At 39.9% G+C, this 20,623-nt stretch overlaps 1 protein-coding gene across 4 annotated transcripts in view; it reads right to left on the reverse strand.

The window, feature by feature from the left end:
- Positions 1-247: 247 nt before the first annotated feature.
- Positions 248-20,623, reverse strand: part of LOC108526363 (serpin B6-like) — a 45,831-nt gene continuing 25,455 nt past the window's right edge. For all 4 annotated transcript variants that reach the window (XM_017867102.1, XM_017867099.1, XM_017867100.1 and 1 more), the window contains exons 3-7: positions 20,249-20,398; positions 8,739-8,856; positions 7,465-7,607; positions 2,748-2,903; positions 248-1,274 (exon numbers count right to left, since the gene is read on the reverse strand). In XM_017867102.1, coding sequence (XP_017722591.1) covers positions 870-1,274; positions 2,748-2,903; positions 7,465-7,607; positions 8,739-8,856; positions 20,249-20,398 — 972 coding nt within the window. In that variant the 3' untranslated portion in view covers positions 248-869. The remainder of the gene's footprint in view (positions 1,275-2,747; positions 2,904-7,464; positions 7,608-8,738; positions 8,857-20,248; positions 20,399-20,623) is intronic.

Consider the following 20,623-nt stretch of genomic DNA (forward strand, 5'->3'; position numbering starts at 1 on the left):
TCTCTCTCTCTCTCCTCTCCTCTCCTCTTCTCTCTCTCTCTCTCTCTCTCTCTCTCTTCTCACTTCTCACCCAGGCTAGAGCACAGTGGCACAGTCTCAGCTCACTGCAACCTCCACCTGCCAGGTTCAAGTGATTCTCCTGCCTTAGCCTCCCAAGTAGCTGGGACTATAGGTGTGCAGCACAATGCCCAGCTACTTTTTGTATTTTCAGTACTGACAGGGTTTCACCATGTTGGCTGGGCTGGTCTCAAACTCTTAGCCTCAGATGATCTGCCCATCTTGGCCTCCCAAAGTGCTGGTTACAGGTGTGAGCCACCATGCTGGGCCACTTCTGAGAATTGCTGAGTCCTGCTCACCATACTTCCTCCCCAGTCTCCATTTCACTTTCTATTGTTCCATTAAAAATGGGCCCATTTGTCAATACTATTGAACAGAGAAGACAGAAAATAACATGTATCTTCTTGTGTTTGGGAAAACAGAAGCATAGCAGACTGTGAGGGTGGCACCATATACAAAGTGAAGAGACAGCAGATAACTCTGACAGTTGGAATATGTTGGTGTAGGCAGTGGGGAGAGGGTAACACCTCATTTCAAGCAGAGGGGTTTGACTAAGTGGTCATTGATACCACCTGCAAAGTGACCACAAAATCCTTGGAGACAATCAAGTTCAGACCCTAGAAAACATTTAACATGCAAACACACACACAAGGGTTCTCAACAAGGAATTTCCAAATTAGATTCCTAACATCTCATTTTTGACTGCTGCAATAATAAAGTCACTTTGGGTCACAGGCACACTGTAAAGAGTGGAGGAAATGTAGGTCACTAAGAGAAAAGAGAAGGACTACATCCAATGACTACCTATGTCCTTATGGAGATGAAAACCGGCCACAGAAGAGAATACCATTGGTTTTGCTGTGCTGGATGAAGAAAAGGAAGGGATGGTCTGCACAGAACCTGAGGGAGTAACTGGCACAACAAAAAACTATTTCTTCGGTGGTAGCTGCTGCTGCTTCTGTACCTTCCTCATTGACCTCCACAAAGGACTTGTGCATGACCTTAGACAAGTACAGATCCTTCTTAGACGACATTCCTGTGAAGTCTGCCCTGTCCTGTTCAAAGGCATCGGCCATGCCCATACTGCGAAGGACGTCTTCCATGTTGTAAGTTTCCTCTAGTTTAAATCTAGGAAGGAAAACTTCCATCTCTCGTTCATGCATCTTGTCTGGGTTTGTCCATTCTATGAATCTCTCATAAGAAAGTTCTTTCTCCACCTAGAAGAAGAGTGTTGGATGTTTTAGGGTCTAGATCAGTGTTACCCAATACAGTTTTCTGCTATGATGTTAACGATGTATGGCCATGCTGCCAAATGTGATAGCCATGAGCCAAATATGGCTATGGAGCACTAGAAGTGTGTGTAGTACAAAGGAAGCCTTGATTTTTAAAATTTTATTTAATTTTAACTAATGTAAATGTAAATAATTACAGGTGGCTAGTGGCTACCATATTGGACTGCACACATCTGGATGACAGCACAGTAATGCTAAACCATTCAAATATGAATTGATTTTATATTTCTGTGCTTTGACTCTTCATTTCCAGAAACTTAGTCAAACCATTTCCCTGAGGCAGAATCTTACAGTTTGGCTGCATTTGTATAAGAACAGCTGTTCTTACAAAGTTTGGTGTTGTAGCTTAACAGAAGCATGTTGAGGTAGGACATCTCACACTTGCCTTTTCTTCCATCCAAACTTTCTTCCAACGAATCCATCATCATTTTCCATTAATTTAAATTTCCAAATCTCTCTCTCATCTGGCCCCTACTCCATCTCTGCTGCCACTGCCTTCATTCAGGCCCTTGTCATGTCTTGCTTGAAAGGCATAGCAACATCCCTTCTGACCTATCTCTATTATCGATACTTCCAACTCATCTATTGCAGGCAAAAGGATTAGTTTTCTAGAAACTCAAATTACTCTCCAGCTAAATTTTTCATTGACGCTCTACAACCTTGCTATTCAGTGTGGTCCATGGACTAGCAGCCTCAGCATCACCGAGGAGCTTGGTGGAAATGCAGATTCTCAGGCTCCTCCATTCCAGTCCTACTAAATCAGAATCTTCTTTCTTTTTTTTTTTTTTTTTTTTTTTTTTTTTTATTATACTTTAAGTTCTAGGGTACATGTGCATAACGTGCAGGTTTGTTACATATGTATACTTATGCCATGTTCAGAATCTTCTTTCTAACAAGATCCTCAAATGATGCACGGAGTCACAGCAGCTGTTCCCCCACATGACTGCTTTCTAAAGAGCAAACTTACAACTATGGGGCAAGGTTGTGGAGAAGACTACTAATATTAGTCAATGGCATACTCTGTGCATCGGAACAAATGCATTATATATACTATGTCTTTCATCCCTCATAGGGAGGTACTGCCACCATTTTCCACAGGAATAAACAGCCTGAAAGAGTACAGATTTCTAAATTGTAAAGCAGGACACTGAATTCTGACCTGGTTCAGAGTTCAGAGTTGACCCCCAACCCGAGCCCATTTGAGGATAAGAGTATTTTCTAAATTGTGTTCAACACTTAGAACACCACCCTACTGGATGTAATCATGAAAAGAGAAAAGGGCATGTGGCCAAATATGTCAGGGAAACACTGGTAAAAGCAAATTTTCAACGTTTTTTTTCCTAAAAGGCTTGTGAGAGCCTTTACTATGACAAAATACATACTTTGAACACTCATTACCATTTTCAAATCAGTGTTTTCATTGGGAAGCAAAATGATCATATTCAGTTCCTTTCCAACATAGGGAAGCACTAGAATTTGGCTGGATATTTTCCTTACATAGGTCATTTTAAAGATGGATTCCTTAAACATCATTTGCACAGGTTTTTCTTTGTTCTAGAAAGGAAATGGATACACATTAAGTTGAAGCACAAGAGTTGAATATTGAGCATAATCAACAGAGTTGGTCACTTTCTGCCCCTACAAATGCTTTCTTTCTTTGGTCTCTAGAACCCCGTATTAGACCCTTCCTTTACTGGTTCATGGTCATTACCTCAGTCTCCAAACACTGGGCTACCCAGGGCTCAATCCTTATCTTGCTTTCTGTTGGTGATCTTGAAGGAGATCAGAAATATACCACTTTGGTTTAAGAATATTTTGAACTGAAGGCATTAGAGTTCCTGAAATAGCCTATCTGCCTAAAAGCAGAATCTCCCCAAAAAAACTCAATTTTCATTATTCTCTTCTTTGGTAACAATTCTAATTTTCTTAGAAATGAAAAGTCTGCACACACACAGCCAGATATTGTCACAAGCCTATTACCTCTGCCATCGATTCTGCTCCAAAAGGATCCATTTATCTTTTCACAAAAGGCATTTGTTTTTCCCAAGTGCCCTTTGTTCCCCTCCCTTTCTCCTATGAAGTTGGGTAAAAACACCACAAATTCTAATGAGCTCTTCAAATTACTTATCACTGAGTTTTCCCATGTACGTGTGTGATGCACAAGTTAATAAATTTCTGTTCGTTTTCTCGTTAATTCTCTTTTGTCACTCTAAAAGGTCCCAGCCAAAGAACTTGCGAATATAGAGGAAAAAGAAGTCCTTTTCACCCCTATCGTTTCATTAGGTTCTGGTTCCCCCAGAACCTGTAACACATATGGCCTCACCTCCTTCTGTCCTTGTCTCAAATACCACCTCCTTCAGTGAGGGATTCCTTGAGACCCCTACAGGAAATTGTGCTGCCCCACCTCAACTTTCTATCAACTTTTCTTTGTACCTGTCTCCATAGCACTGCTTTTTAATATATGTTTACTGTCTTTCTCCCCCAAGAACATGTAAGCTTCATGAGGAGAGGGACACTTTGCAGATTTTGAACATGGCTGGAATAGTACCTAGCACAATACATGACATACAGTGAGCGCTCAATCACTGTTCATTAAATAAATGAAGAAACAAACAACAACAAAAATACTGGAAAAAAAAAGAAAAATTAACACAACTTACTAGAAGAACACCGCATCTGTTGCTAATGCATCCTCAAACAGTAAGAATGATTCGAGGACCATGATTATATTCTACGCAATAATTCTGCTCAATTGCTGAGTCTTTTCTAAGTTAATAATAGCAGCTACTGTGAATTTATTGAATACTAGAGGAATAGTCAAAAACACTTTATAGTCCCCAGTTCTCAGATATATCACATAATTCTATATTAAGTAAATGACCTCCAAAATATTTGTGTTTCAGCTGTTATCTTCATATTGTTGCTCACACAAACTAACGCTCAACCATAAATATCCTCTTCTTTAGTTGCGTCACTTTAAGCCAGGTTTTGGCAAACTTGTTTCTGGAAATGGCCCAATAGTAGACATTTTCAGCTTGGTGTCTGTACAGTTTCTGTTGCAACTACAGAGTGAGTATCCCTTATCTGAAATGTATGGGGCCAGAAGCGTTTCAGATTTTGGATTTTTTTCAGATTTTGAAATATTTGTATTATACCTACTGGTTGGGCATCCTTAATCTTTTTTTTTTTTTTTTTTTTTCTTGTGACAGAGTCTCGCTCTGTCACCCAGGCTGAAGCGTAGTGGTGTGATCTCGGCTCACTGCAACCTCCGCCTCCCAGGTTCAAGCGATTTCCCTGCCTCAGCCTCCCAAGTAGCTGGGACTACAGGTGCCCACCACCACGCCCAGCTAATTTTTTGTATTTTTAGTAGAGACGGGGTTTCACCATGTTAGCCAGGATGGTCTCGATCTCCTGACCTCGTGATCCACCTGCCTCTGCCTCCCAAAGTGCTGGGATTACCGGTGTGAACCACCGAGCCTGTCCCGAGCATCTTTAATCTTAAAATCTATAATCCACAATGCTTTAATGACCACTTTCTTTGAGCATCATGTTGGTGGTCAAAAAGTTTCAGATGTTTGGAGCATTTCAGATTTTGTATTTTCAAGTTAGGGGCACTCAATGGTACTTAACTCTGCTGTTGTAAAATGAAAGCACCTATAGATAGTATTTTAGCATATGAACACAGCTGTATTTCAATAAAACTTTATTTATAAAAATAAGTGATGGACTAGACCTGATCATTGGGCATAGTTTGCCAACTACTGGTCTAGGAAAATTCCTCTCCCCACTTTCAAATCCCAAAACTTCTAGTCTTGTGATACAAAAGGATCCAATCTTGGTCATTTGTAATAACTCAATGATTCACTAAATTTGCAATTGTATAGGTAAGTTTTATTTTATTTTGTAATTAAAGAAGTAAAATGAAAATGTATATCATCTCAAAATCTTCACCCTTTGAGAAAGTGCATAGGTTGGTGCACTTAACATTAATTGCAACTTGTTTGTGTGTGTGTGTGTGTACGTGTGTGTGTGTGTGTGTAAAGACTAGAAAGCAAAACAGAATTCTTCATCTCCTTATAGCATAAAATAATTCTGGCCTGTGAGATAAAGAAAAAAAGTTTTTCTTCATGAGAAAAATGGCAGAACCTTAGAAAGACAAGATTTACTCTTCTTCCTCTGTCCTTGCTGCTTTCTCTTGCCTGGATTGTGTATCTAATGTCTGAACCAGCTTGTGACCATGAGAAAGTAAGTCATGGAAGTAATGAAGGCAGAGCAGAAGAGAGAGTGATTCCCTGAAACTTTCACTTACATCCCACATCAGCCTTGGCCTCTGCCCACCTCCAGAATTCCTATTGTGGAGGAAGACTATCAAGAGTTTAAACCTTGAGCGTTGAGTTTTCTGTCAATTGCAGTTTAACGAAATCCTAATACAAATTTAAAACAAAACAAATTTTGTTTTAAAAAATTTAAGGACAGAGGCCAGGCGGGGTGGCTCACTCCTGTAATCCCAGCACTGTGGGAGGCCGAGGCAGGCGGATCTTGAGGTCAGGAGATGGAGACCATTCTGGCTAACACAGTGGAACCCCATCTCTACTAAAAATACAAAAAAATTAGCCGGGCGTGGTGGTGGGCGCCTGTAGTCCCAGCTACTTGGGAGACTGAGGCAGGAGAATGGCATGAACCTGGGAGGCAGAGCTTGCAGTGAGCCGAGTTCACATCACTGCACTCTAGCCTGGGCGACAGAGCGACACTCCGTCTCAAACAAACAAACAAACAAACAAAATTTAAGGACAGAAATAGTTTTCCAGGGGAAAATGCAACAGTTCATTTTAAAATAAAGCCAGAAAGAACATACATTCCTTGAGAAACCAAAGACTCAATCAGGCTCAGGTGGGCACAGAAGATTTAACTAGTGATTAATAATTAACTTAATATATTCTATCTACTTTTGAAAATATCCTGAAATCTCTAGAGTTAAACAAAAGAAAGAATAAACCAGATGTAGAGAAAGATAAAGGGCCTTTTGCAAGTAATGTATTCCAAGTTGGAGGTAGCTGAACTCTATGTCTGTCCTGTGTAAGTGTTTTTGCTCACCTAGTTTTTAGGTTAAAATTTGTGCTTATTCCTCTTTATTATCAACAGAAGACTGAACATAATTCATTGGTTCAGTACTTGTTGAGCACAAGTGTGAGAGAGATAAGCACTGGTAAGGTAGCAGTCTCCACACTCAAATGGCAACAAAGTGGGAAAAGGGACACCTGATTCAGCCACTGCAATGCCACCATGGAGCAGGAGGGATCGCTGTGATGGCTTGGAGGAAGAGACAGCTTAGGGAGGTGCACTGTTGAAAAGGCTTTCCGGAAGGAACAATGAAAGAAAGAAAGGCACATATAGGTACTGTTGAGAAATGAAGATAGAGAAATATGCGAGATCCAAGAGCCTCACACATCATACCACTCATTTGAACTTTATCTCACAAGTTTTGGGAAGCCAAGGGCTATAGACTCAGATTTGTGGTATAGATGTGAATACAGATGAGACAGGGAGCTGGACCAGAAGCCTGGGAGTATGTAGCCACTGTTGATGAGACACAAAAAGGAGATGAAGGGTGGGAGAAAGGCCCCTAGGTGTGGAGGGGAGTCCCGCTGCTGGACTACCAAAGGGTCATGTCAAAGCTACCAAGAGTCAAGTTTTAAAACCAACGTGAAGGCCGGGCGCGGTGGCTCCAAAGCCCGGTAATTCGCCAGCCACTTTTGCGGGAGCCGAGACGGGCGGATTCACGAGGTTCAGAAGATCGAGCCATCCTGGCTAACGCAGCGGTGAACACCCCATTCTCATACTTACAAAAAACAAAAAAAACTAGGGCCGGGCCGAGGTGGCGGGCGCCTGTAATTCCCAGCCTACGTTGGGAGAGGCTGAGGCAGGGAGAATTGGCGTGAACGCCGGGAGGCGGAGCTTGCCGTTGCTAGCCGGAGATTCCGGACTGCCACTCCCAGCCTTGGGCGGCGCAGCGGCGAGACTCCATTTTCGTCCAAAAAAAAAAAAAAAAAAAAAAAAACAACGTGAAGACAGAGACTGTTCCCAAGAATCACCATTGAAATTGAAAAATATTCACCTTGCTAATTTTAAAAGGCATTTCCCTGGTCATCTCTTTCACAAACTGACTTTCCCAGTTTCCTTTGAAGTAGATGGCATTCACGAGAATCAGCTTAGTCAATGAATCAACTGAATCTGGAGAGAGCATCTCTGTAATTTTACCTGTTAAGAAGAATTAAAGAACCATTTAGCTAAAGGTATTCCCTGATGATTTTAGGGATATTCAGATTATGTCATCTGTTTGAGAAAGCAAGTATGCATGAAGGTAGTTCGTGGTGTCCTAAAATATAACCATGTAAAGGGATGCTTATCCTCACAATGACCATAGTAACAACACTGCAACAAAAACTCGAAATAGAGCTCTTGTAATAAAAACATCACTATTTGAATAGAAAGCATAAAACAAAAAAGTAGATATTAATGGGAAGAGGATGACCTGATAATATATAGCAAGGAATGATTGATGCCTGTGGTTTAAAGAAATAAACATAAAAGACTGGCAAAAACGTGAGCAGTTGTAGCAAGCGTAAGAACAGTTTAAGAACTAAAGCCTAAAAAGGGCATGGCTGGCTGGATGCTGTGGCTCACGCCTGCAATCCCAGCACTTTGGGAGGCCGAGATGGGTGGATTGTTTGAGGTCAGGAGTTCAAGACCAGCCTGGCCAACATGGTGAAACCCTGCATCTACTAAAAATACAAAAATTAGCTGGGCATGGTGGCAGGTGCCTGTAGTCCCAGCTATCCTAGCTACTCTGGAGGCTAAGACAGGAAAATTGTTTGAACTCAAGAGGTGGAGGTTGCAGTGAGCTGAGATCGTGCCACTTTACTCTAGCCTGGGCAACAGAGCAAGACTCTGTCTCAAAAAAAAAAAAAAAAAAAAAAAAAAAAAGAAAAGAAAAGAAAAAAGAAAAGAAAAGAAAAGTCATGGCCAAGCATCCTGCCACATTACACAGATAAACCATAGCGCATAGGCAATACTAGAGAGGGAGGCCTTTAAATTCAAATGTTAATGCTATGTGTGAATAGAACACTATCTAATATTAACAACAGAAATGTGTAGGTTCTTCTGGAAGAGATGTACTGCATATTGAGAGATATCACAGATAGATGATAAGAGCAGGGATAAAGCTAGAGAAAAGGTCTACACTCTGGCAATATTTCAGAAGCAAGTTTTTAAAGTTTGCATAGTTTAGAGAAAAAAATCACTCCTTGTCATATGTAACAGTTTTATGAAGAAACTAACTGTTAAGACTGTTTGAAATATTATTGAAATAAAATACCAATATGTTTTCACCTTCCGTTTTTTCAGCAATCCAGTTATTTATGTGTATTCTGGACTTTTCTGTATCATTCAGGAAATCAAGCTGCGTTAGCTTTGCTTGGTAGAATTTGCCACAGGAATCTGTAAAACACTAGGAAAAACTGAGCAATATAATATGACAGCTAACGAGATAATTAACACCAACAACTTACTTCTTCATTGTGACACCTCAGAAAATCAATAATTTTATTATTTATCATATATAAATTCCAAACAAGTGTGAGAAATTAACATAAAGTCCAAATTATTTTCAGCTATTCCTAATCTTAGCTTATAAACTAAGTAATACAGTGATCTGCATATCAATTAATTTTCATCAACTGCTGGATCTTTCAAGAGAGTGGCAATGCATCAGTGAGATAATAAAAGACACTGAGAAATCTCCAAGATGACATAACAATCCTTAACATGTAAGCACCAAATAGAGGAGCATCAAGATACATAAGGCAAAAACAAATAGAACTGAAAGAAGAAATAGATGAATCCACTATTATAATTGGAGACTTCAGCACCCCTCTATCGGTAGTGGATAGATTCAGAAAGCAGAAAATGTGTAAAACATTTTCTTTTGAACTCATTTTCTTCATGAACTTGTTGAACTCAACAACAGTCAACAAATAAATGGATATAATTGGCATTGACTACTTTATCCAACAAGAGCAGATTACACATTCTTCCCAAGCTTACAAGCAACACTCACCAAAATAGACCGTATTCTGGGCCATAAAACACATCTTAGCATATTTAAAATAATAAACCTCATTTTGATGTCTGCTTTCAGAGTGCAATGGAATTAATCTAGAAATCATTACGAGAAAGATGGCTGAACAATTCAAAGGTACTTGGAGATTAAACAGTACACTTTTAAATAACACATGAATCAAAACAGAAATCTCAAAAGACACTAAAAACATTTTGAGCTAGGTGAAAGTGAAAACACACTGACAACACTAAATGCTGGCAAAAACGTGGAGCAACAGGAACTCTCATTCATTGTTGGTGGGAATGCAATATTGCACAGTAACTTTGGAAGACAGTCTGGCAGTTTCTTACAAAACTAAAAGTATGATTCAGCAATCATGACCCTTGGCATTTACCCAAAGGTGTGGAAAAAAACCTGCATGCAAATATTCATAGCAGCTTTATTCATAATTGCCCAAGTTGGAAACAACTAAGCTGTCGCCCACCACTCTAGTGGGCATGTTAATAATGGGAGAGGCTATGCATGTACCTTCTGCTCAATTTTTCTGTGAATCTAAAACTGCTTTAAAAAATAAAGCCTTTTTTTATATTAAAAAAAAGGCTTCAAGACACTGTGACTACAGAATCTGTCACTTTTGTAAACCATTACACTCGCTGACTAAGGATTAACCAGCAAGTGCTATGTCTGCATCTACATTTTAGAACAACAGAGTATGAAACTGGGTCTGTTGTTTCATCAATTAGATGAATAAAATATATACTCTTATACTAGCAATTTCTTTTTTTTTTTTTTTTTTGAGACAGAGTCTCGCTCTGTCGCCCAGGCTGGAGTGCAGTGGCCGGATCTCAGCTCACTGCAAGTTCCGCCTCCCGGGTTTACGCCATTCTCCTGCCTCAGCCTCCAGAGTAGCTAGGACTACAGGCGCCCGCCACCTCGCCCGGCTAGTTTTTTGTATCTTTTAGTAGAGACGGGGTTTCACCGTGTTAGCCAGGATGGTCTCGATCTCCTGACCTTCTGATCCGCCCGTCTCGGCCTCCCAAAGTGCTGGGATTACAGGCTTGAGCCACCGCGCCCGGCCTATACTAGCAATTTCTATCAGACCTTGCTGCAATGCTAGGAAAGTTGTAAACTCCAGTGTCCAGAGTGGTGCCACACAGGGCTATTGAATGCTAAAAATATGGCTAGTAGGAGTGAGGAGGTAAACATTTAGTTTAATTAATTGCTTTGAAACATTCATAGCCACATGTGGACAGTGGCTGTGATTCTGGCTGTTTTAGAGTATGATCAACTTTACAAAAAAAGCCCAGCCCTTTGGGAGGCTGAGGCGGGCGGATCACTTGAGGTCAGGAGTTCAAGACCAGCCTGACCAACATGGAGAAACTCCGTCTCCACTAAAAATACAAAATTAGCTGGGCATGGTGGTACATGCCTGTAATCCCAGCTACTGGGGATGTTGAGGCAGGAGAACCTCTTGAACCCAGGAGACGGAGGTTGTGGTGAGCTGAGATCACACCATTGCACTCCAGCTTGGGCAACAAGAGCCCAGGCTCAAAAAAAAAAAAGTCCAAACTACAATCTGTTAATTTATTCTATGGAATTACAGGATATTCATGAAAACCTACATTATGCCATATAAAAGCAGAATCCGTGGAGGAAATTAAATGGATTGAAATAATTAGTTTGTTGTTCATGCACTATGGAATTGTTTCCTAATGTTTCTCGCCTACTGCTCACTGCTAAATATTTAATCACCCTTTTTCAGGTTTTGGTTATATCAAAATTTTATACTTCCATTTCAGTACAGCACTGGAGAGGAAATATGACGGTAGTTATGAACACAAGTTCTGCAACTTATTAACTGTGGGATATTCAAAAAATTGCTTAGTCTTTTTATGCCTCCATGTTCTCTCCCATAGAACAGGGAAGCAGTAACAGCTACACCTCACAAGATAACTGTAAATAACTGATGAATTATTTTCACTTTATCATGTAACATTTTTGAATTTTCAGTATGCTTCATGCATTGCATAACTGATCTGTATACATCATTTTATTTAATCCTCCCATAATTCAGGCTTTGCCAATTTTGCTGGCTCACTTGTTTCTCAATGGTTTGGAAATTGGTTAAATTGCTCAATCTAAGAAAATAATCTGAAAGAAAACTGGTGAATCACATATGGATGACTTGTTGCAGTCCTAAGTGATGTTTTCAACTTTTAAACTTTTAAAATAATTGTCAGTTAAATTAACTTACTATTTTAGAAGCCATGAAGAATAAAACTAAAAGAACATCTAATTATCTACTGCTGTTGGTCTTGGATTTTGGAAATACAAATAAATAAATAAATAAGAAATTAATGATAAATAGTTGACAAGTATTTCTCATTTCTTTATTTTGTATTACAATATCAAAACAACATGTTAAACATCAATTTTTTTTAAATATCCACCAAAAGTATATATTTATACGTTGGAGTTTTGTTTTTCTTTATACAGAGGGCTAATAAAAGGTGGTAATAACCTAAATAGTAGCTAAGACTATAAAAATAAGTGAAATGCATCATAAAATCACACTATAATGTACAACTCTCATAAATATTCAACTTTATGCTTCACAGCCTTTCTTGTATACCAGCTGGTTTTGAAACAATTAATTTTGATTTTGAAACAAGTTTAAAAAAGAATGAAAAAAATCATAAAACACAGTAAGAGTGATCTCCCAAACATAAAGAATTCTTGTAAATCAATAAGAAAAACATCCAGCCCCATGGAAAATGTGCAAAGGAAATATAAATAGGTGATTCACAGAAAAGTTGGAAATGCTGTTCAACAATGAGAACACACGGACACAGGAAGGGGAACAACTCACACTAGGGCCAGGAGGGGTTTGGGGGGTGAGGGGAGGGAGAGCATTAGGACAAATAGCTAATGCATGTGGGGCTTACAACCTAGATGACGGGTTGATAGGTGCAGCAAACCACCATGGCACAAGTACACTTATGTAACAAACCTACACGTTCTGCTCTTGTATCCTGGGAACGTAAAGTAAAACTTTTTAAAAATGCACTTAAATTTCACATTCTGCTCTGTAATATAAACAGCTGATTAAACAGTTTGATTAGAAAGAAAACAAAAGCCCTTCAATTCCATTAATAATCAAAATGGTGTTTTTGGTGCTTTTCTTGCTTTATGGATATTAGCCCTTGTGTATCATACACGTTGTAATCATTTTATCTCAGGCTCTCTTTTTTTTTTAACTTTTATTTTTGGTTCAGGAATACATGTGCAGGTTTATTATATACGTAAATTGCATGTTATGGGGGTTGGTGTACAGATTACTTTGTCACCCATCACTAATACGCATAGTACCTGTTAGTACAGTTCCTGTTAAGCAGTTTTTGGATCCTCATCCTCCTCCACCCTCCACCCTCAAGTTGGCCCCAGTATCTGTTGTTTTTCCATTTGTGTCCATGTGTACTCAAAGTTTAGCTCCCACTTATAAGTGAGAAAATGCAGTATTTGGTTTTCTGTTGCAGTGTTAGTTTGCTTAGGATAATGGATGTCCAGCTCCATCAATGTTTCTGCAAAGGATATGATCTCATTCATTTTTATGGCTTCATTGTATTCCATTGTATATATGTAGCACATTTTTAAAAATCCAGTCTACCACTGATGGACATTTAGGTCGATGATATGTCTTTGCTATTGTGAGTAGTGCTGCAATGAACATATGTGTGCATGTGTCTTTATGGTAGAAGAATTTATATTCCTTTGGGTAATAATAGGATTGCTGGGTCAAATGGAAATTCTGTTTCAAGTTCTTTGAGAAATCGCCAAATTGCTTTCCACAATGGCTGAACTAATTGACATTCCCACCAACTATTTACTTTTCTCTGCAGCCTTGCCAGCATCTGTTATTTTTTGACTTTTTAACAATGGCCATTCTGACTGCTGTGTGATGGTATCTTATTGTGGTTTTGACTGGCATTTATCTAATGATTACTGATGTTAAGCATTTTCATATGTTTGTTGGCAAACTTTTGAAAAGTGTCTGTTCATGTCCTTTGCCTACTTTTTAATGGAGTTATTTGTTTTTTGCATATAAAACAAAATTCTTTAGATTCTGGGTATTAGACCTTTATCGAATGTATATTTTGCAAATATTTTCTCCCATTCTGTATGTTGTCTGCTTATTGTCTTGGCAGTTTTCTTGCTGTGCAGAAGATCTTAAGTTTAAATGGGTCCCATTTGTCGATTTTTGTTTTTGTTGCAGTTGCTTTTGGTGTTGTTATTGGGAAATATTTGCTAGTTCCTATGTCCAGGATGGTATTTCCTAGATTATCTTCAGAGATTTTATAGTTCTAAGTTTTACATTTAAGTCTTTAACCCATTTTGAGTTGATTTTTGTATGTGGTGTAAGGAATAAGTCCAGTTTCAATATTTTGCATATGGCTAGCCAGTTATCCCACACACATTTGTTGAATAAGAGTCCTTTCTCCATGGTTTGTTTTTGTCACATATCAGATGGTTGTAGGTGTGTAGCATTATTTCTGGGCTCTGAATCCTGTTCCATTGGTCGTTGTGTCAGTTCTTTTACCAGTACCATGCTGTTCTGGTTACTGTAACCTTGGAGTATAATTTGAAGGCAGGTATGTGATGCCTTCAGCTTTGTTCTTTTTGTTTTTTTAATTCTTTTTTTATTATTATTATACTTTAAGTTCTAGGGTACATGTGCACAACGTGCAGGTTTCTTACATATGTATACATGAGCCATGTTGGTGTGCTGCACCCATTAACTCGTCATTTACATTAGGTGTATCTCCTAATGCTATTCCTCCCCCCAACCCCCTCCCCACAATAGGACCCGGTGTGTGATGTTCCCCTTCCCGAGTCCAAGTGTTCTCATTGTTCAATTCCCACCTATGAGTGAGAACATGCGGTATTTGGTTTTCTGTTCTTGCGATAGTTTGCCGAGAATGATGGTTTCCAGCTGCATCCATGGCCGTACAAAGGACAAGAACTCATCCTTTTTTATGACTGCATAGTATTCCATGGTGTATATGTGCCACATTTTCTTAATCCAGTCTGCCAGTGATGGACATATCAGTTGATTCCAAGTCTTTGCCATTGTGAATAGTGCCGCAGTAAACATACGTGTGGATGTGTCTTTATAGCAGCATGACTTATGATCCTTTGGGTATATCCCCAGTAATGGGATGGCTGGGTCAAATGGTATTTCTAGTTCTAGCTTTGTTCTTTTTGCTCAGGATTGCCTTCACTATGTGGGCTGTTTTTTTCGGTTTCATGTAAGTTTTAAAATAGTTTTATTCTAATTCTGTGAAGAATGTCATTGTAGTTTTATATAAATAGTTTTATATAAATAGCATTGAATCTGTTAATATAATACATATAATCATATAGATAGACCACTAATCTTTTGTATGGTTTTGCATGTCTCAATTGCCTTTAGTTAGGCCCTGGTTTTAGTTTTTTTGTCTTCTGCTAGCTTTGGGGCTGGTTTGCTCTTGTTTCTCTAGTTCCTCCAATTGTAATGTTATGTTGTTAATTTCAAATCTTTCTAACTTTTTGATGTGGATGTTTAGAGCTATAAACCCCCCTCTTAACACTGTTTTGGCTGTGTCCCAGATATTCTGTTATGGTGTATGTTTGTTTACATGAGCTTTAATGAATTCATGGATTTCTGTCTTAATTTCATTATTTACCCAGGAATCATTCAGGAGCAGGTTGTTTAATTTCTATGTAATTGTGTGGTTTTCGGCAATTTTCATCACATCGATATCTATTTTTATTGTACTGTGATCCAAGAATGTGGTTGGTATGATTTCATTTTTCAGAATTTGCTGGGTATTGTTTTATGCCTAACTGTGCGGTCAATTTTATGTATGTGCCATGTACAGATAAGAAGAATGTATATTGTGTTGTTTTGGGGTGGAGAGGTCTGTAGATGTCTGTTAGGTCCATTGATCAACTATTGCGTTCAGGTCCTGAATATCTTTGTCAGTTTTCTTCCATGATTATCTGTCTAATACTGTCAGTGAGGTGTTATTTTCTCGCATTATTATTGTATGACCTCTTCCTAGGTCCTCTTATTGAATTGAGTCTTTTACCAATGTGCAGTACACTTCTTTGCCTTTTTTGATCTTTGTTGGTTTAAAGATTGTTTTGTCTGAAAATAGAACAGAAATCTCTGCCTTTTTATGTATTCCATTGGCTTCATAGATTTTTTTTCTCTATCCCTTTACTTTGAGCCTATGTGTGTATTTGCATGTGAGACTTGTCTCTTGAAGATAGCATACCACTGGGTTGGGCATCTTTATTCAATGTACCACTCTGTGCCTTTTAATTGGGGCATTTAGACCAGTTACATTTGAGGTTATTATTGATATGTGTAGATTTGATCCTGTCATCATATTGTTAGCCGGTTATTATGCAGACTTTGTTGTGTGGCTGCTTTATGGTGTCACTGATCTATGTATTTACATTTGTTTTTGTAGTAGCTGGTAATGATCTTTCCTTTCCATGTTTAGTACTCCCTTCAGGACCTCCTGCAAGGTAGGTCTGGTGGTAATGAATTCCTTTAGCACTTGCTTGTCTGAAAAGGATCTTATTTCCCCTTTGCGTATGAAGTTTAGCTTGGCTGGATATGAAATTATTGGTTCAAAATTATTCAAAATTATTTTCTTTAAGAAAGCTAAATGTTGTCCCCTGCCCCAATCTCTTCTGGCTTGCAATGCTTCTGCTAACAGGTTTGCTGTTAGCCTGATAAGATTCCCTTTGTAGTTGACCTGCCCCTTCTGTTTTTTTCTTCTTCATTTCGACTTTGGAGAATCTTATGATTATGCGTCTTGAGGATGGTCTTCCTGTGTAGTATTTCGCAGGGGTTCTCTGCATTTTCTAAATTTGAATGCTGTCCTCTCTAGCGTTTGGGGAAATTTTCACGAATGATATCCTGAAATATGTTTGCCAAGTTGCTTGGTTTCTCTCTCTCTCTTTCAGAGATGTCAATGAGTCATAAATTTGGTTTCTTTACATAATCCTATATTTCTTGAAGGTTTTGTTGATTCTTATTTTCTTTATTTTTATATGAATGAGTTATTTTGGAAAGCCAGTCCTCAAGCTCTGAGACTGTTTTCTCATGTGGTCAATTCTGCTGTTAATATAGCAATTTCACTGTGAAATTATTGGAGAGTGTTTTTCAGCTCTATCAATTCAATTTGCTTCTTTCTTATAATGGCCACTTTGTCTATGAGCTCTTGTATTGTTTTATTGTAATCATTAGGTCTCTTGGATTGGGTTTTGACTGTCTCCTGTATGTTGATGATCTTTGTTCCTATCCATATTCTGAATTATGTTTCTGATGTTTCAGCTGTTTCGGCTTGGCTAAGAATCATTGTTGAGGAACTAGTGTTACTGTTTAGAGATAAGAAGACATGCTTTTTGAGTTACCAGAGTTCTTCTGCTGGGTCTTTCTCATTTGTGTGGGCTGATGTTCCTTTGGTCTTTGAGGCTGCTGTGCTTTGGATAGATTATTTTGCTATTTTCTTCTCTGATGAACTTGGAGGTTTGATTACAGCACAAGATGGTTTTGGTTGATGGACTCTGATTCTAGTCTACTCCTGGGTCTTGGGGGTGCTCCTTCTGATCACCTTCTCCATGCCTGTGTTTCTTTTGTTGGGTGTTCTGGTCCACAGGGCTCCCTCAGTCAGGGCCCACAGCTGGCTGGCAAGCTGTATCCTTGCCAGGTCAGTCCTAATCTGCTGCCGCTGTGCTTCCTGGGGAAACACAGAGTTACACCTTCCAGCAGAGTTCAAGTGGAAGTGGAACCACTAGGCTAGAAGCCCTAGTGAGTGTGGCCCATCTGCCTGTGACAGGCAGGAGTGGATGGACTTGCCCACCCTGCCATTCAGGTGTTTCCAGGGTGACAGGGGTCTGTGCCTCTCGACAAACTTAGGAAGAAGCAGGACTGTTGGGCTGGAAGCTCTGGCAAGTGTGGTTTGCCTGGCTACCAACCAGAGGTGGGTGGAAATGACTGCTCTGCCTTCTGGGTGCTTCCTGGGACAACAGAAAGCTGCCACTGCAAGATGAGTTCTCACAGAAGTAAGATCACTGGACTGGAAGCTTTAGTAGGTATTACCTGCCTGGCTACCAGTGGTAGGGGCAGGTGGAGTCACACACTCTGCCCACCATGTCCTTCCAGGGGCAACAGAAAAGCTGCATCCACTGGCTGAGTTCACACAGAAGCAGCAGCACTGGGCCGGAAGCTGTAGCAGGTGTTGCCAGTCTGACTACCAATGGCCAGGGTAGGCAGGTCACATGCCCTGCTCTCCAGGTTATTCCTGGAACAACAGAAGACTGTGACCTCCAGCTGAGTTCACTGGAGGGTGACCACTGGGCTGGAAGCTACAGCTAGCATTTCCCACCTGGCTACCAGTTGCAGGGGTGGGTGGGGTTGCATGCTCTGCCACTGGGTGTTTCCTGGGACGATAGGAACCTGTGCCCAATAGCTGAGTTCACACAGAAGTTGGGCTGGTTGTTGGGCCAGAAGCTCTAGCAGCCATTGTCCACCTGGTTACTTGTGGTGGGGGAAGTTGGGGTCACACAGCATGCCATCCAGGTGTTTCTAGGGACAAGATAAAACTACACCCTCCAGCTGAGTTCACACGGAAGTGGGACCGCTGGGCCAGAAGCTCTACCAAGCATTGCCTTCCTGGCTATGAGTGGTGGGAGTGGGTGGGGTCATGCACCCTCTCATCTGAGTGTTTCCTGGGAAAACGTGAGGCTGTGCTCTCCAGGTCAGTTCACACAAAAGCAGGACCACTGGGCAGAAGCTGGCACCAAGCCCTGTCTGGTAAGAAGGGGCGGAGCAAACTTACTGATCCCAGGCACTGCAACTGTGGCTTCTAATGGGGATGTGACACCAGTGACGGTCTGCTTCCGGGCCCAAGGCTTGTAGCGGCCTTCTTGGATTCGAGAATTGCCCCCACAATATGTCCAGGTGGCTCTCTGCCTCAGTCTAGAAGTGCAGTGGTGGGGTATTAGGGGTCAGGGGGATCCTCCTGTTCTCAATCATGCACAGGTCCTGGTGGACAGTGTGAATTCCCCTGGGGGCTCTCACTCACTCACCCTTTCCTGTGTTGAACAGAATCTCCTGGCTCCATGCTGAGCTCACATAGGCTGGTTCCTGGATTCCTTCCTCTCTGATCTCTGTGCTCCCCTCCCGCCTTGATGGAACCCAGTGTAATTTCTCAGATGGTTGATCAGTGTGCAGTGTCAGTGTTCATTACCCCTTCTGTTTCTTCTCATATGTACAGCGGTACACATGAGCTGCTTCTAGCCCAATATCTTGGTTGGCTCTACCCTTCCAAAAGTTTATAGGGTTATAATATGCAGTGCTGTTGATAGTAGGTGGAAATGAGTACTTTACACATATCCTTTGGGGAATGTAAGTGGCTATAATACCAGTAACAGCAATTTGGCAATATTTATTAAAGCTTCAAAGTTTCATTCCCTTCCTCCCTTCTGCACATCCATTTTAGACAGTAACGAATACACATGAGCACAAAATCTTGTACAAGGATATTAGAGTCTGTAATGGTCCAGATTAAATACAACCTAAATGCTCAGCAATAAGGGAAAGGTTTGCTCCATCACGGTACAGTCCTACTTAGGAATACTAGAAAATGGGTAAAAAGAGTGACATAGATACGCATATGCTGAGATGGAAAGAATTTAAGACGTATTGTTAAGTAAAAGGAAATAAAGTATAAAACAATATGTATAATATAATAACAATGTAGGGGGGAACCTCACAAAGCAAAATTTCTGTTTGTGAAGCAGGATAGACTTCAAATTTATAAAAGCTCAGACATTGAGAAGAGGAGTATTGGAGTTAGAGGTTAATGAGGGTTCTTGATTTATATGCATTACTTGCAGTTTTGTGTAAGAAATTACTTGAGTACCTTTGTTTTTGTTTGTTTGCTTGTTTGTTTGTTTGAGATGGAGTCTCGCTCTGTCGCCCAGGCTGGAGTGCAGTGGTGCCATCTCAGCTCACTGCAATCTCCACCCCCCGGGTTCAAGGGATTTTTTTGCCTCAGCCTCCCAAATAGCTGGGATTACAGGTGCCCGCCACCATGCTCGGTTAATTTTTGTATTTTTAGTAGAGACGGGGTTTCACCATCTTGGCCAGGCTGATCTTGAACTCCTGACTTCGTGATCCACCTGCCTTGGCCTCCCAAAGTGCTGGGATTATAGGCGTGAGCCACCGCGCCCCGCCGAGTACCTTTGTTTTTAAAAAATAAACAAGTCATTAAAGCCTTGTCAACAAATAGAGCCAAGGTAGTTAGCTAGAATATGTTTTAAAAGATTTGCGGTGTCTAAAAATCCAATCAAAATATTTAAATGCATAAAAAGTTAGGAAAGTGTCATGATGCACAAAAAATTAACAACATCTGTAAAGCAATTACTAGAAATACTCATTTTGATCATTTCTTTGTTTCGGCTGATTCATCTCCAATTGTGCTATGCTCTGTGTCAGTTCTTTTATAAAGATTAAGTCATTTAAGCTTCATGAAAGTCTTGTCAGTATTTGCTATAAGACTTATTTTACAGACAATAAAACAATCAGAGGAGCCATATGAGGTTAGGGAATGAAGTTGTGAATTCAGGCCCACCTGTATGAATTCATAGCCCACATTCTTTCTACTACTGTCCATCACATTGCTATCTTTATTTTCTTGATAAAACATAAAGTACAACTTACTGTGTGGAAGTCATAAGACTTTTCTCCGAAGAGCCTGTTAGCAGTTTTAAGCAAGTACTGTGTACCAGTTCTGTTAATTTCAGCAAGAAGTGACTGAAAACTTTGGTGAATATCTCCATCTTCACCTCCAATTTTACTAAAAGAGAGTGCCTGAAATTTAAAAAAACAAATAAAATTTTCAGTATTCTCTGACTTCAAAAATAGGCACAATGCTAAATTCAATATTAAGAGATTTACAGAGATTTATAGATCCTTACTACAGCATAAAAGATGATTAATCTAATTTATATGATTTGGCTATGTCTCCCCCCAAAATCTCATCTTGAATCATAATTCCCATAATCCTCACATGTTAAAGGTGAGACCAGGTGGAGG

This window comes from Rhinopithecus bieti, unplaced genomic scaffold (assembly GCF_001698545.2).
Source record: "Rhinopithecus bieti isolate Rb0 unplaced genomic scaffold, ASM169854v2 scaffold_2272, whole genome shotgun sequence".
Taxonomy (NCBI): Eukaryota; Metazoa; Chordata; class Mammalia; order Primates; family Cercopithecidae; genus Rhinopithecus; species Rhinopithecus bieti.